At 49.3% G+C, this 15,308-nt stretch overlaps 1 protein-coding gene across 1 annotated transcript in view; it reads left to right on the forward strand.

The window, feature by feature from the left end:
• Catsperd (cation channel sperm associated auxiliary subunit delta) overlaps positions 1–15,308 on the forward strand; it is a 38,273-nt gene that overhangs the window by 8,258 nt on the left and 14,707 nt on the right. Inside the window, exons 6-11 of the mRNA XM_004632965.2 lie at positions 1,499–1,566; positions 5,210–5,323; positions 6,518–6,601; positions 9,009–9,159; positions 9,613–9,708; positions 14,249–14,337. Of these exons, the coding sequence (XP_004633022.1) occupies positions 1,499–1,566; positions 5,210–5,323; positions 6,518–6,601; positions 9,009–9,159; positions 9,613–9,708; positions 14,249–14,337 (602 nt within the window). The remainder of the gene's footprint in view (positions 1–1,498; positions 1,567–5,209; positions 5,324–6,517; positions 6,602–9,008; positions 9,160–9,612; positions 9,709–14,248; positions 14,338–15,308) is intronic.

Here is a 15,308-nt window from a genome sequence, read left to right on the forward strand (position 1 = left end):
AGAGAGAGAGAGAGAGAGAGAGAAAGAAAGAAAGAAAGAAAGAAAGAAAGAAAGAAAGAAAGAAAGAAAGAAAGAAAGAAAGAAAGAAAGAGAGAAAAAGTCTCTGCTTGGACAGATTGAAGAGACTACGCCGAGGGTGACCAGCACACAGTCCCGCTGCATCCCTCTGGGGACGGGGGTGGGGTGGGGGTGGGGGGGTGGAGTGAAGGTGTACTGGAGGAAGTGGGGTGAGCAGACACAGTGCGCATGCCCATAACCTGAGCACACTGCGTGGCTGAGACAGGAGCCCAAGTTTGAGACAGACCTGGGCAAGTTGAGGACTTAATGAGACCCTCTCTCAGAAGAATAAAAAGGACTGGGGAGGTAGCTCAGTGCAGAAGCTCTAGGGTCAATGCCCAGTATCGCAAAAGCAAGAGCAGAAGGAAGGAGGGAAAAGCCAGGCAGGGTCTTCTTTTCCCTGGAGCAGGGCGGCTGGGAGGCAAAGGCCGTGCTCCTCGCCTTGAGGAAGCTGCCAGCGCAGTGTCACCAAGCCCATGTCCCGCTCCCGCCCCCGCCCGTCCACCCTGGTTCATGTCCCGGGATCTGAGGACCCTGGTGGGAGCTGGACCTGTAGTGGGTGCCGTGTCTGCATTATTTGACTGTACACGATGTCCTCGAGGTCTGCCCACGTCGCGGCGGGGGCGTCAGCAGGCCCTTCTTCTCACAGCTGTGACCTGTTAATTTGTTCCTCTGTTCCTGGGCCCAGTTGTTAAGCATTTTGGCTTCTGCACTCGGTGCTGCCACAGACACGGACTCGAACGAATCTCCTCGAGTTCCTGCTTTGACTCTTTGTGGTATAACCCTACCTGTGCGAGGGCCACATCACACAGTGATTCTGTGCTCGTTTTTTTAGGAACTGCTGTGCTGTTCCGCAGAGTGGTCACCTCATATCACACTCCCCACAACACACTCAGTGGGCCCGATGTCCCCAGTCAACACTCTCTAGCTCCTTTTTATTCCTTTATTTTGAGACAGAGTCTCACTGAGTCCCTAAACTGCTCTTAATGGGGTTAAGCTTGAGGTCCTCCTGCCCCATCCTCTCGAGTGCTGGGATTGCAAGTGTGCTGCACCACGGCAACCCAAGCTCCAGCAGTCCTCCTGCCTCAGCCTCCTGAGTAGCTGGGCTGCAGTGCCGTGCAGCTCTTGCCCTGGGCTTGCCTCTCTCTCTCTCTCTCTCTCTCTCTCTCTCTCTCTTCTCTGTCTCTGTCTGTCTCTGTGTCTCTCTTTGTCTCTGTCTCTGTCTCTCTGACTCTGTCTCTCTGTCTCTGTGTCTCTGTCTCTCTCTGTCTCTGTCTGTGTCTCTGTGTCTCTGTCTCTGTCTCTCTCTCTCTGTCTCTCTCTCTGTCTCTCTCGGTCTGTCTGTCTTCCTCGTCATGTGTGTCCATCGTGTCCCCCCCCTCCCCCTTTGCTGTGTAGTTCAGGCTGACCCAGTAATTTTTAAATGCTCTTTTCCTTTCAGGCATACAGCATCCTGTTTCCCATGTTTCTGGTGACAATTGTTGTTTTGCTGGAAATTCCTTTTGCCTGGTAAGCCCAGAGTGGCATCTTTCATTCCTCACTCAATTCTGAATACAGCTCAGGGCGAATAAATAGAAGGACCCACAGGCTGGTGCCGTTGTGCCTGGCAGTGTCGCTGCCCTGGGGTTCAGAGGAGGCCTGAGACAGAAGGGACTGGGAGCCGCCGCTAGATCCCCTGCCCGACAAACTGGACTCTGTCTCCCCCTCCTCCTCTTCCTTGCACCTGTGGCACTGGGGCTTGAGCCCAGGGCCTGTTCACCGGGCTGTACTCCTAGTCCTTTTGATTTTTTATTTGGGGACAAGATCTTAAGAAGTTACCCAGGCTGGTCTAGAATTTGTGATCCTCCTGCTTCAGCCTCCTGAGTAGCTGGGAATATAGATGTGTGTCACCACCACCAGCTTGCTTCTATTTTTTGCCTGTTATGAGCAAATTTCTACCAAATACCCAAGAGTTCTTATGAAACTCTGATGCATAGAGTGTGGTTCTGGCTGGCCGCTCAGTGTACGCATTGCAGAGCCCCTGGGGAATCCAATTCTAGGCCCTGGAGATCTCACAGTAGATAGCACAGCAATGCCAGCCACAGTGGTGGCTGTAGCCCCAGTACTCCAGAGCCTGAGGCAGGAGAATGGTTGTGAGTTCGAGACCAGCGTGGGCTACAAAGTAAGCTCAAGGCCAGCCAGCCTGAATGGCATAGTGAGACCCTGTCTCAAAAAGACAGAAAGGAAAAGCAAAGAGATGACAAACCCGGGGCTGGTGCTGCGTGGCTGAGCTACTCAGGAGGCTGGTGCAGGAGGACTGAGCCCAGGAGCTTGGAGATGTGGTGTGTTATGCTGGCTGTGGTCTGTGGTCAATTTAGCATACGTGTGCTGACCTCCTAGGAGGGAAGGGCTGCAGGCTGCCTGAGGAGAGGCAGACCTGCTGGGGCGGGCGGGAAGCAGAGCAGGCCAGAACTCTGGACTGCAGGGGTGGTAGGCCACGTGCTCACTGCAGGCAGGGCCCTAGAGTCCACCTCTAGTACCAAAAAACCACACCTTCCTGTAGAGGTGTTGCCAGGCAGGATGGTGTCACAGAAACACAGTATTTGTTTGAACAGAAGAAAAAGGAAAATGTGAAGAAAAAGAGATGTACAAGTTAGAAAATTGAAGACAACTCCTGCATACAGGGTGGGCCACCCCAGAAGAGGAAGACAGCGGTGGACCTGAAGTCAGAGTCTGTCTTTTTTTTTTTTTTTTTGAGCAGGGTCTCGCTGTGCAGTTCAGCCTAGAGCCGGCTTTGTAGCCCAGGCTGATCTGGAACTTGCAGCGACCCTCCTGCCTCAGCCTCCCGAGTGTGGGGGTTATAGGTGGGCACCACCATGCCTGGCCTTGGCTGTCTTTTATATCTTCTCTGACTCGTTCCATCAGAAGTCCTTTGGCCCATGAATCCTGGTAGTGATTGGACAGTTTTGTGTGATGGACAGGCCGCGGCCCCTTTGCCAGAGGCTGTTGTGGTTCTCTGTAAGTGACAGGTTGCATCCTGTTGTCCAGCCAGCCCTGCCGGCCCTGCTCTCCTGCCTCAGAGGGCGATCACACGTGTGCACAGCCCTGTGCTCCTGCCTGGGCCAGAGACAGGGATCCTGGTTCTAGGAGAAGAAAACAATAAGAAAGAAAGAAAGAAAGAAAGAAAGAAAGAAAGAAAGAAAGAAAGAAAGAAAGAAAGAAAGAAAGAAAGAAAGAGTCAAATTCTGTAGGGCCATTCATATATTCATTTACCTTTGGACATAAATTTTTATTTTTCTGAGATAAATGTCTAAGATCTGTGGGGTCTCCCCTCTATCTCTCTGTCTCTTTCAGTTTCTTTTTGTATTACTTTTGGTGTTTTGAGCCGGGTCTCAGATTATAGTCCTGGCTGGCCCTGGACTCGAGGCAGTCCTCCTACCTCAGCCTCTCAAGTGGTGGGATTACAAATGTGCAGCACCACACGTGGCTTTTCTCTGTTTCTTGAGACAAGCTCTCCAATGTAGTTCAGGCTGGGCTTGAACTCCCTATGTAGTCCAGGGTAACACCAAACTCATGACATCCTCCTGCCTCAGCCTCCTGGGAGGTGGGATGACAGGTATGTACCTTCACATCCTGTGCTCGCTCCTGTCTGTCTGTCTGTCTGTCTGTCTGTCTCTCTCTCTCTCTCTCTCTCTCTTTATTTAAGACAGGATCTATAAGGTCTCACTACACAGATCAGACTTGTACTGATTCTTCTGTTTTCAGCTCCCACCAGCTGGGATTACAGGTGTGTACCACATGCCCAGTCTCAATCGCTGCCATCTCAGTGCACCCCAGGAGTGGGGCCAGGGCCAGCATGTTAAGCTGGGGATTGAACCTGGCCACTGTGCTCTGCCAAAACAGGTGCTTTAGCCAGCTCTCTCTTTTTTTTTTAAGAAAAAAACTATGCAACACAGCACCCAGCTCATTTCTCCTTCTCCTCTTCTCCCTCTTCCTCCTCCTCCTCCTCCTCCTCCTCTTCCTCCTCTTATTATTTTGTCTTTTTATATCAGCCTTACTATGCAGTTCATGCTGGCCTTGAGCTCACTTTGTAGCCCAGACTGGTCTCAAACTCACAACGATCCGCTTGCCTCAGCCTCTCAAGTGCTGAGATTCTGTATAGGCACCGTTTTGCCTGGCTCTGTTCTTTTCTTTTCTTTTTTTTCCATAATTTTATTGACAGACAAATAGCAATGAAACAGTTTCAAATCAAAATGGTAGGACAGTTTCAATAATTAACACATTGCATACTCTCTTCCTAGTGGTTAATTGCTGTACAAGATGCGGACATGATATCCTATTTACAAACACTATTACAATAAATCCCTCTATTCATTAAGAGAATGTAACTATATATCTATCCTAACTATTTTGAATACACAGATACAAAATGGACATTAATTTATATATCCCCTTTTTTGTTTAGTTCCGTCATTTGAATACTATAGGTGTGTTAACTCAGCAAAATATTCTACAAGAGTCCAGTAGTCCATAATAGTATTGAGTCTTCTGCTTCACTGCCAATGTCAGAAACTGTTGACCTGAGTCCCCTACAGCTCAACATAACAGCATGGCTTTACTTCTTTTATTTATGTGTGTGTGTGTGTGTGTGTGTGTGTGTGTGTGTGTGGTCAGCTCAGCCCACCAGGGGGCAGGGCAGGCTGGCATGTGGTGGTGCTGGGAGATTGAACCGCGGTCCCTTTGTTTTTGCTAAGCTTGTTCTAAGTAGGTGCTTTAGACCACTGAGCCATCTCACCAGCCCATGGCTTTACTTCTTGTACTTCGTTTTTATACTTTTCTGCTGGATGGTTAAGACCAAGGTAAAGCAAGACCTATGCAACAAGAATTGTAGCTTTTGGATCTGATAAGGTCAGTCAAATCCCCTCAGGATTTATCCTGAGATGCTGTACCTCAGATTGTAGATCCTTTGTCAGTGTCAACCATGTGGATGAGTCATGGTCATTGCTTGGCCAATGTGCTCTCTGTGAAAGCCTGAGAGAATGTTTTCTCTCCATGTGACTCTCCTTAGGCACACTCTACATCATCGATCACTTTCCTCTTTAGTCCCATAATCTGATCAGAAAATTTGGGATGTTCTTTTAAAGAGATTGTTTTATGTGTGTTGTCTTCCTAGGAGATAAGTAACTCAATTTTTGCATATTTGCGTGGAGAGCAGATATCTCAGGCCAATATATATTTCTCAAATAATGGAGGATCCAGTTTTAAAAAGTTTACCTATGAAAGACAGGTATGTTCATTCAGGTAAGAAAACAAAGATGAAATTATGTAGGTGCATTAGAGGCGAGGTAGGAGGATCCCATAGTGAGACCCTCCCTCCTTTTGCCTGAGGTGGATTTCCTCCCTGGGATGAAGACCCACCTGGGGGTTGTGAGGGCAGAGAAGAAGGGGCCAGGGAGCTGGGGAGAGGGACAGGAAGGTTACCCAACGCCCAGTAGCCCATACTAGTCAGAGTAGGTTGTAACAGCGGGGCCCCAAGTAGCACAGATACGCAAGAGGTGGCCCTTCGGTCTGTGTGCCTGCTCCCAACATCTGGAAGAAGGGCCAGCCAGATAGCTCCGCAGACTGAAGCGCCTGCTTAGGGGTGCGCAGGGGCTCCTGGGTGTGCGGTGCCGGCCTCTCCCACGGCAAGCTGAGACAGCGACTGCTTGGAGCGCTCTAATCTGCTGAGCTAAATGAGCTAAATGGCCAGTCCTAGGCAATAGATTCTTTTTAAAAAAATTTTATTGTGTGTGTGTGTGTGTGTGTGTGTGTGTGTGTGTGTGTGTGGCCAGCTCAGCTCACCTGGGGGCAGGGGCAGGCTGGCATGTGATGCTGGGGGATTGAACCGCGGTCCCTGTGCTCTGCTAAGCAGGTGCTTTAGACCACTGAACCATCTCACCAGCCCAAGGCAATAGATTCTTGACAAAGACTTTCTTCTTAGTTCATTAGGTAATCTAGACTTAAATTTAGAAACACACGTTATATTGTTTATTATAACAGATATATTATTATTATTATTATTATTATTCAGGTAGACAGCACAGTTGGTGTTGACACTGTTTCCTATTAAAATTTTTTTATTCTTTGATTAAATAAAGTGTAATATTATATTTTTGGTTATTTAGTTTTACTTTTTTGCAGTCCTGGGGATGGAATCTAGTTTCTCACAAATGCTAGGCGAGTGGTCATTCCTGAGCTATGCCGACTGCCCTGGAATATTTATTTATTTACTCACTTTTATTTTTTGTCTTTGTGAGACAGGGTCTCGCTGTGCAGCTCAGGTTGGCCTTGAGCTCACTTTGTAGCCCAGGCTGCTCTTGAACTTGCAGTGATCCTCCTGCCTCAGCCTCCTGCGTGCTGGAATTACAGGCATGAGCCACCACACCCAGCTAGCTCTGTAGTATTTAGTCACTGTGATTTTTTTTTTTTTTTCATTTTATAGGCTGAACTAGTCGGGACTTTAGGGGGAATCTTCTTCCTTCACTCTTTGTCACAGGTTGGGCTGCTTGTCATTAATAACAGGAAGGTAAGTGACTTTGCACTAGGAGGGAATGCTTAAAGACACTTGGCCAGTGCAAGAGTTTTGTTAAAACTCACGTATTTAGCTTTTCATTTCTGAAATCTATCCATTTATTTATCCATTCACCTATCCATTCATCTCTCTGCTCAACTCATCCATACAATCATCCATCCATCTACACCTCTGTCCTTCCATCCATCTATCCATCTGTCCACTCATCTGCCCATCTGTCAGTCTCTCCAGTCATTCAACCATCCTCCCATCCATCCACATATCCACTCTTCTACCCATCAGCTTATCTACTTCTCTTTCTGTTCATTCATCCATTTGTCCATCCATCCATCCATCCATCCATCCACTCAACCATCCATCCATCCATTCAGACACCCACCCAGCCACCACCCATCCATCCATCCCACCCATCAGGCATCCTCTGCTTATCCATTTGGCCATCCATCCAGTCAACCATCCACATGTCTATCCAACCATCCATCCACTCAACCATTCAACCATCTATTCACCCACTGACTCATCTAGCATCCATCCACTTGACTACCCTTCCATGCATCTGTCTATCCACCCACCACCTACCCCCCATCCAATTATCTGTCCAATGAAACATGCATGCACTCAACCATCCCCTATCCATCCAAACATTCGTCTATCCATCTGTTTCCTACTTTCTCCTCTTCTCTGCCTCCATTCAGCTGAACTTTCGTTATGAATGGAGCAATATTTCCCTAGTATCTGCCAGTAGCTAAGCACTGTGATGAGTACAAGGGTACAAAACAAAGTTGGCACATGCGTCACAGGTGGTACACAAGACTATTTTAAATCCCTCGTGTTCTCCCAACTGTGAGGAATTGAAAGTACATGTAGGAACCAAAATGCATATTAGATATTTTGAGTAACTAACTTTTTTTTTTTTTTTTTTTTGGTGGAACCGGGGATTGAACTCAGGCCCTTGCACTTGCCAGGGAAGCACTTGTTCCACTGAGTCATCTCCCCGGCCCTTATATTAGATATTTTGAAACAGAAGTAATTGTTCAAAGGGAGAGGGGAGTGGGATGGGGGTAGAAAGGAAAAGAAAAAAAAATGTGCAAAAAAGGATGAAATAGAAACAAAGCTTAGTCGATAAGGTGGGGAAGAGGGTTGAGGAGAGGGGAGGGGAATGGGTAAAACGAGGAACCCAGACACACCAGGCGCAGGTACACGCTCCCTATGATGAACTTGGTCACTTTGCATACCTATACTGTACCAATACAGCTAAACAGATTAATAAATCCCTCATATCAAGCACTGTTTAACACTTCTCCTTCGCATTAGTTAGTTTGGTTTTTGAGCCAGGACCTCACCACATTGTTCAGGCTGACCTTGAATTCATATGTACCTTGGCTTGACCTTGAACCCCTGGTGGTCATCCTGCTTCAGCCTCCTGCGTGCTGGGAACACAGGGCTGCAGCACCCCGCCTCACTGACCACAGGACTCATTCTGTTCGTACACAGTGCAGTTGGGAGGACTGGGGCTTTGTCCTGGGGCGCTGCACCATGAACAGACAAGGGAGGGCTCTGGGAACCACACTGTGGGGCTTGTAGTGGATGCAGGAGCCACCACCTAGGGGTTCTGGAGGAAAGGATCTGGGTCATGGGGCCAGGGAGTGACCAACTCCGGGAAACTGACCTAAGTTCAGTCCAGCTACTCGGATGTGCCGCAGGCCCTTTTGTATTGCTGCGAGAGGATACCTCAGGCCGAGTACTTTGCAAAGAAAACAGGTCTATTTCAGCTTCTGACCTTTTGAGGCTGACAAGTCCAAACTCTGATGGCCACAGCCAGTGAGGCCTCAAATGCACCATCACACTACGGCAGGTGGCTGAACGCGCGGCCTGGCTTGATCACAACCTGCTTTCTTGGTCACACTCCCCCTCCCCACTCTACCACATATCCCCTTGCATCAGTCAGTCCCGGAGACAGGCATTAATCCCTTCTAGGAGTGATGAAAGCCCAGGCCCCACCCCTCAGGGCTCCGCCCCACCCCTCAGGGCTCCGCCCCACCCCTCTGGGCTCCGCCCCCTCCAAACACCATTGGTAGGCCCAGGTGTCCCCGCATAAACCCTTGGAGAGCGGAGAGCATTCAGTGGCAGCAGGAAGCAGTGCGGCCTGCAGCGGAGGCCTGTTCCCCTCAGCACTTTACACCCTGAGGCTGGGGGCATTTGGCCACCACCGTGGGGTCTGAGCAGCATCACTGGGTGCCTGCTCAGGCCTGGAGCTCCCCAGGCATGGCCCCGTGGCCCCTGGGGGTAGGATCCTCCCCACCCCTGTTATTTAAGGGAGTGCCAATGATGGAGTCCTTTGACCCTCAGTTGTGCAGCCCCATATTTGCTGCTTTGGGGACGCATTTGCTTTTGCTCGCAGGGCATGTTTGCGTACTCTGACCACCCCCTCAACCGGAGTCTGGGGCTGGCCTTTGACTACAACGAGACACTCGAGGTCCTCCTGCCCCCAGGCCAGAGAGGCCTACTGATCCTCTGGAGCCAGAACAGTCTCTTCTCCTCCCTCAGCGCAGGTGCACAGCCCCCCTCCCCCCTCCCGCCCCCAGGGTCCAGGTGCTGCCTCCCCAGGTGGGCGGGAGACAGCCTGGAGCAGGGTTCTGGGCCACAGACCCACCCCACACAGGGGAGGACCAGGAGCCACTGTGCTGTGGCCCCGGCACCTGGCCCTTCCACTTCTACCCTGCAGGATCTGGTTTGTTTTTTGGCTTGTGATTTTTTTGGTGGTGGTCATGGTGGTGTCAAGGGTCGAGCCCAGGGCCATCACACAGGGCAGCATCTTCAGCCCCTTTTATTTTGAGGCAGAGTCTTACCAAGTCACTAAATTCCTAGGCTGGGCTTGAACGTGCAGCCGTCCTGCCTCAGCCTCTTGCATCACTGGGATGACGAGTGTGCAGCACCCCTCCGGGCTGGGATCTCCTTTGGGAGCACGTGCCAGCTCCTCACGACGCTGCCCTGCTGCCTCCTAGGTCAGATCATGGAAACCATCCAGGTGAAGAAGGCGGACAAGACTCTGCTCCCTTCAATCTTCGGCGCCAACATCACCATCCACAGCATCGCTGTCTGTACGTGCTCAACCTGTCGCGGCTGTCTGGGAACACAAGTGTGGCCTAATAGCTGTTGGCCAGACAGATCCAGCCCAGCCGCACCATCAAACCAGACCCCGGTGATCACAGGAGGCGCCACAAACGGGGTGGCTTCGGACAACAGGAACTTAAGCCAAGTGTGGTACCCTGCTTATCACTGCAGCACCCTGGGAGGCTGAGGCAGGACGGTCACAAGTTGGAGTCCTACCTGGGCAACCTAGCTAGACCTTGTATCAAAATTAAAAACAAGAATAAAAAGGGCTGAGGACGTAGCGCAGTGCCACAGCCCCGGGTTCAATTTCTTTGTAGTCAAAGAGAAAAGGAACAACAGAAATGTATTGTTTCACAGTCCAGGAAGCAAGAAATCTGAAGTCAAGGTGTAAGGAGGATCTGGGCCCAGGGAGGGCGCCTGGCCTCTGTCCCAGCTGCAGCCACTGTGCATAGCCCCACCTATTTGGTAGATAGATCCCCTATCTGCATAGCCCCACCTATTTGGGCCAAGGACCAATCCCACGACCTCCTTTTAATTCGCTCACCTTGATAACCCTGTGTCTACACAGGAGTGCCCCCCGACTTACAGTGGGGCTACACCCAGCTCGCTTACTGTAAATCAGAAATACTGTTAAAATGAAAGCGCGCGGAGTACAACTCACCTGTGGAACGTTCTAGCTCAGCCCAGCCAGCATGAAGGGGCTCAGAACAGCCCCGTGAGCTCACAGCAGGACAAACTGATTGGACAGAAAGCTGCTTCTTCATCATTTGATTGATTCACTGACTGCAGCACCGGAGGTTGAGCCCAAGGCCTTCACACTGAGCTACATTCCAAGCATTTTTCCATTTTTTATTTTGAGACAGGGTCTCCCTATGTTGTGCAGGCTGGGTTCAAACTTGCAGCCCTCCTTCCTCAGCCTTCCAGGTTTCTGGGATGACAGGCGTGTGCCACTGTGCTGGGCTAAGCCCTGACATCGTACGTAATTTATTAACCGCTGCTCTGAAAGCGTACCTCAGCACAGCTGGGCCAGAGTGCTCGTGTGCAGTCCTAAAGCGCAGAGGTCGTGGGCGCAAAGGCCCTAAGCTGAGGATTGAGCATTCCGTACGCGCTGGACCCCCGGACCCTGGCCCTTTGAGGATTCATTCGGTTCACTTCTGAACGCACGGCTTCCTCAGGAGTCCTTTGCTGGGAAATGGCTGTGCTGCTGCGGGCCTGTTCTACATGTTTGGGAGGCTGCAAACAGCACAACAGTTTGGGGTGGGACTGAACTCTGCCAAGCCAGGATTTGCCCTGCTTGTCAATCACCCCGCACCTCTGTGTCCGTGTGTCAGTTTAAAATTTATTTATAGGGGCCAGGGAGATGGCTCAGTAGAATAAGCGCTTGCCTGGCAAGCACAAGGGCCTGAGTTCAAACCCCGGTTCTGAAAAAAAATTTTTTTTTCAAAAATTAATTTATAAGGGCCAGCCAAATAGCTCGGCAGACTAAAGCGACTGCTTAGGCAGAGCCTGGCGGCCAGGGTTCGATCCCCAGTGTGTGGTGCCAGCCCCACCCCCAGGGTGCGCTGAGATGGCTACTCAATCTGGGTGTGGTGGCTCGCACCTGTAATCCCAGCACTTGGGAGGCTGAAAACAGGAGGATCACTACAAGTCCGATCTGTGTAGTGAGACCCTGCAGACCCTGTACTAAATACAGAAAAAAAAATAAATTAAATTAATTTATAGTTAGAGAAATTCATTGTATAAAAATTTATAATTATGCCCGTGACCCGTGCTCCCCTAATGTTGCTGCGCGCTCTCTCCCCCTCCACCTCTCCAGGATGAGGATTGAACTGCGGGCAGTGCTACCACTGAGCTAACTCTCCGGCCTTTAATTTTTTTGTTTGTTTGTTTGGAGATGGAGTCTCACTAAGTTTTATGGGTGGGACTTGAACTCATGGTTCTCCTGCCTCAGCCTCCCAAAGTGCTGGGGCAGCAAGCATTCACCACCATGCCCAGCCTAAAGTTTTCTTTTTTAATATTGCATGTATAGTCTCTCACCCAGATCCCCAAATAGAGACTCTTCTCCAGATTTGTAGAGGGAGCTTCAATTTTTTTTTTTTTTTTTTTTTTTTTTGGTGGAACCAGGGATTGAACTCAGGCCCTTGCACTTGCCAGGGAAGTGCTTATTCTACTGAGCCATCTCCCTGGCCCGAGCTTCAAAATTTGTAATGGAGGTCTGACAAAATAGCTCGGTGGTCTAAAGCTCCTGCTTAGGCAAGCTTAGGCAGGTGCAGGGGACTGTGGTTTGGTCCCCGGCACCACATGCCGTGCCAGCCCTGCCCTCAGGGTGGGCTGAGCTGGAAAAAAAAAAAAAAAAAGTAATGGAATGAATTTTGTGTGTATCTTTCAAGCCTAATTTAATCAACAAAGGATCTAGATATTTCATTCTATTCCCATCCATCTACCTATCTGTCATTTGGGTGGTACTGGAACGTGAACCCAGAGTCTTATATGTCCTAGGCAGGCACTTTATTTAATTTTTATTTTGAGACAAGAACTTGCTGTTGCCCAGATTGGCTTTGGAATGTGGTCCTCCTGCCTCGGCCTCCCGAGTGCTAGGATTACAGGTGTGCATCACCACTCCTCGCTTCTTTGACTATTTTCCATTCCATGTATGAGTGATATCATGCAGTGTGTGCCCTGCTATGACTTGTTTTACCCAGTGCAGCACTCTCAAGGCTCATCATTTTTGTTTCTTTATTTGGTACAGGGTCTTGCTACGCAGCTCAGACCCATAGTGATCCTCCTGTCACAGCCTCCCCAGTGCTGGGGTTATTGACATGCACCAGCACTCCTGGTTTCAGGGCCAGTATGGCATGTGGTACCCGTACCAGTACTGTGGATCGAACATAGGTCCTTGCGCTTGCCAGGCAGGTGCTTAGACTGCCAAGCTATCTCCCCAGCCCCCTTTTTGTTATATATGGGAGGATTTTATCCTTTCAAAGGCAGACTAGTACTCCCTTGTCTGGGTGGACCACATTTTCCTCATCCACACAGTCATCAACAAACATTTAGGTTATTTCCACATCTCAGGTTTTGTAAATGCCGCCGTGAATGCAAGAGTCATGATATGCAAATCGGAACCTAAGCAACCCAAGCATGGTGGCACACAGCAGTCATCGGGGCTTACTGGGAGGCTGAGTAGGCAGACTGCAAGTCTGAGGCTAACCTGGGCTGCTTAGCAAGACTCTGCTTTAAAATTAAACAACTAGGGGCCAGGGAGATAGCTCAGTGGAATAAGCGCTTCCTTGGCAAGTGCAAGGGGTCTGAGTTCAATCCCCAGTTCTGAAAAAAAATAAAAAAATAAAAAAAATAAAATTAAACAACTAAAAAGAGTTATGGACGTAGCTCAAAGGGAGAGTACTCGCCTGTCTGTCTTGTGGGAAGCTGAGTTCTATCCCCAGCATGGCAGGAAAAAGAGAACAAAATCCATGAGACAGCACCTCGCACCCATTCGAATCCCTATGATCCAAGAAGAAAATCCCGAGACCCAGCATGTGGGGAAGTTGCAATTTTGCATTGCTGGTGGGAAAATAAAATGATTCAGCCTCTAGGGGAAAAAAAAAAGTGTGGCATTTCCTCAAAAAATTTAAACATGAAACTCTCATACAATCCATTAATCCCAGTCCTGAGTATTTCCCTAAAAGAATTGCCAGGCTGTTTGTGCTGTGGAGTGTTGTGGCTTTTGGTAGCAACAGCTATAGGAACCTCCCTGTAGGGCTGGGGAGATAGCTTAGTAGAACAAGTGCTTCCCTGGCAACTACAAGGGTCTGAGTTAAATCCCCGGTTCTGGGGGGGGGGGGAGGTGAAGCACGTGCAAGTAGGCAATGCCAGTACTCTGGGAGGCTGAAGCAGGAGGACCAGGAACCTCCCTGGGTCCTCAACAGTGTGCTTTTATAGCCTCAATCAGAAGTAATCCAGAAAACACTGATTGTTTATACAGACCCAGGAGTTACCTCCTTTGGACAAAACTGGTTATTTTGTTGCTTCTAATTGGTTGCACCTCAGATGCGTGTGATTGGTTGAAGCTCCACAGAGCCTGAATGGCTAAGGCTCGGTTATCTACAGCCTGGGTGTGGTGGAACACCCCTGTAATCCTAGCATTCAGGAGGCTGAGGCTGGAGGATTGTTCTGAGTTTGAGACCAGCCTGGGCTACAAAGTGAGCTCGAGGCCAGCCTGAATTGCATCGTGAGACACTGACTGCCTCAAAACCAAAAGAAAAACCAAAACCGACAGAGAGAGAGAGAGAGAGAGAGAGAGAGAGAGAGAGAGAGAGAGAGAGAGAGAGAGAGAGTCCTACATTAGATTGTGGCTTATGTGCTAAATCAGGCTGCAATTCATAATTCAGAAACTCAAAATATACAGCCCCCGGGCAGCGGGCACCTCTGCCCCTTCAGCCTAACATTACCCAGTGCGAAGCCCTTCAGAACAATTTCTTTGGGCTCGTGACACCAACTGTCATATCTGGCTTTGCTTGTCTTCCCTAGATGAAAACGGGCTAGCGGCGCTGACTCGGGAGGACCATGTGTACTATGGGAGTCTGGGAGTCCTGTCTGGCTCCAGTTACATCCTCAAAGTAGGTGACTGCCAAAGTGTGCTTACTGCCCAGCAAGTAAGAAAAAGTACTTTTTCAAAACTCCTTATCCTCCATCTCAGAGCTAGAGGTCACTCTAATTAGTAAAATAATGAAGACAACGGCAGCTGGGACTCTTTGAGCAACTGCAAAACAGCACACGTGGGTCTAGATGCCCATGTATATGGGCTGGAACCCAGGGCCCCCTGCCTGCAAGGCAAGCACCCACCCTGACCACACACACAGCCCTGATTAAAATAACTCTTGCAACCACTGCATGTCATTGAACAAAGTTTGCTGGTTATGTTTTATCTCTGTGTAGTTTTCTCTAGTGTATGCCTCTCTCTCTCTCTCTCTCTCTCTCTCTCTCTCTGTCTCTCTCTCTGGTGGTAGTTGGGGTCTTAGTATGTGGTTCAGGCTGGCCTTGAATTCACTATGTATTCCAGGCTACCCTCAAACTCTGAGTGATCCTCCTACCTCAGTCACCCAAGTACTGGGATTACAGGTGTGTACTGCTGCACTTGGTGTTTGTGTATGTTTCAATTCTTTTTTTTTTTTTTTTTTTTTTAATTTGAGACAGGGTCTCATTATGTAGTCCAGGCTGGCCTTGAACTCACTATGTGGTATAATATGGCCTTTAACTTGTAGCGATCCTTCTGCCTCAGCCTCCTGAGTACTAGGATTATAGGTGTGCACCATCAAGCCCAGCCTCTTACGTATGTTTACTTTAATTAATTAATTCATTGCTTTATTACTTTATTTATTTATTGGTACCAGGAATTGAACAATTGAACTCAGGACCTTGTACTTGCTGAGCTGTATCAGCAGCCCCTATTACATATGTTTTAAAAACATTCTTGTTGGCTGGGGAGACAGCTCAGTTGTCTAAGCACCTGCCTGGCAAGTGCAAGGTCCTGAGTTTGATCCCCAATACCACATGCAGAGCCAGCCCTAGAACCCAGGGCATGCAGTGC

Source organism: Octodon degus, unplaced genomic scaffold (genome assembly GCF_000260255.1).
Source record: "Octodon degus isolate 3935 unplaced genomic scaffold, OctDeg1.0 scaffold00050, whole genome shotgun sequence".
Taxonomy (NCBI): Eukaryota; Metazoa; Chordata; class Mammalia; order Rodentia; family Octodontidae; genus Octodon; species Octodon degus.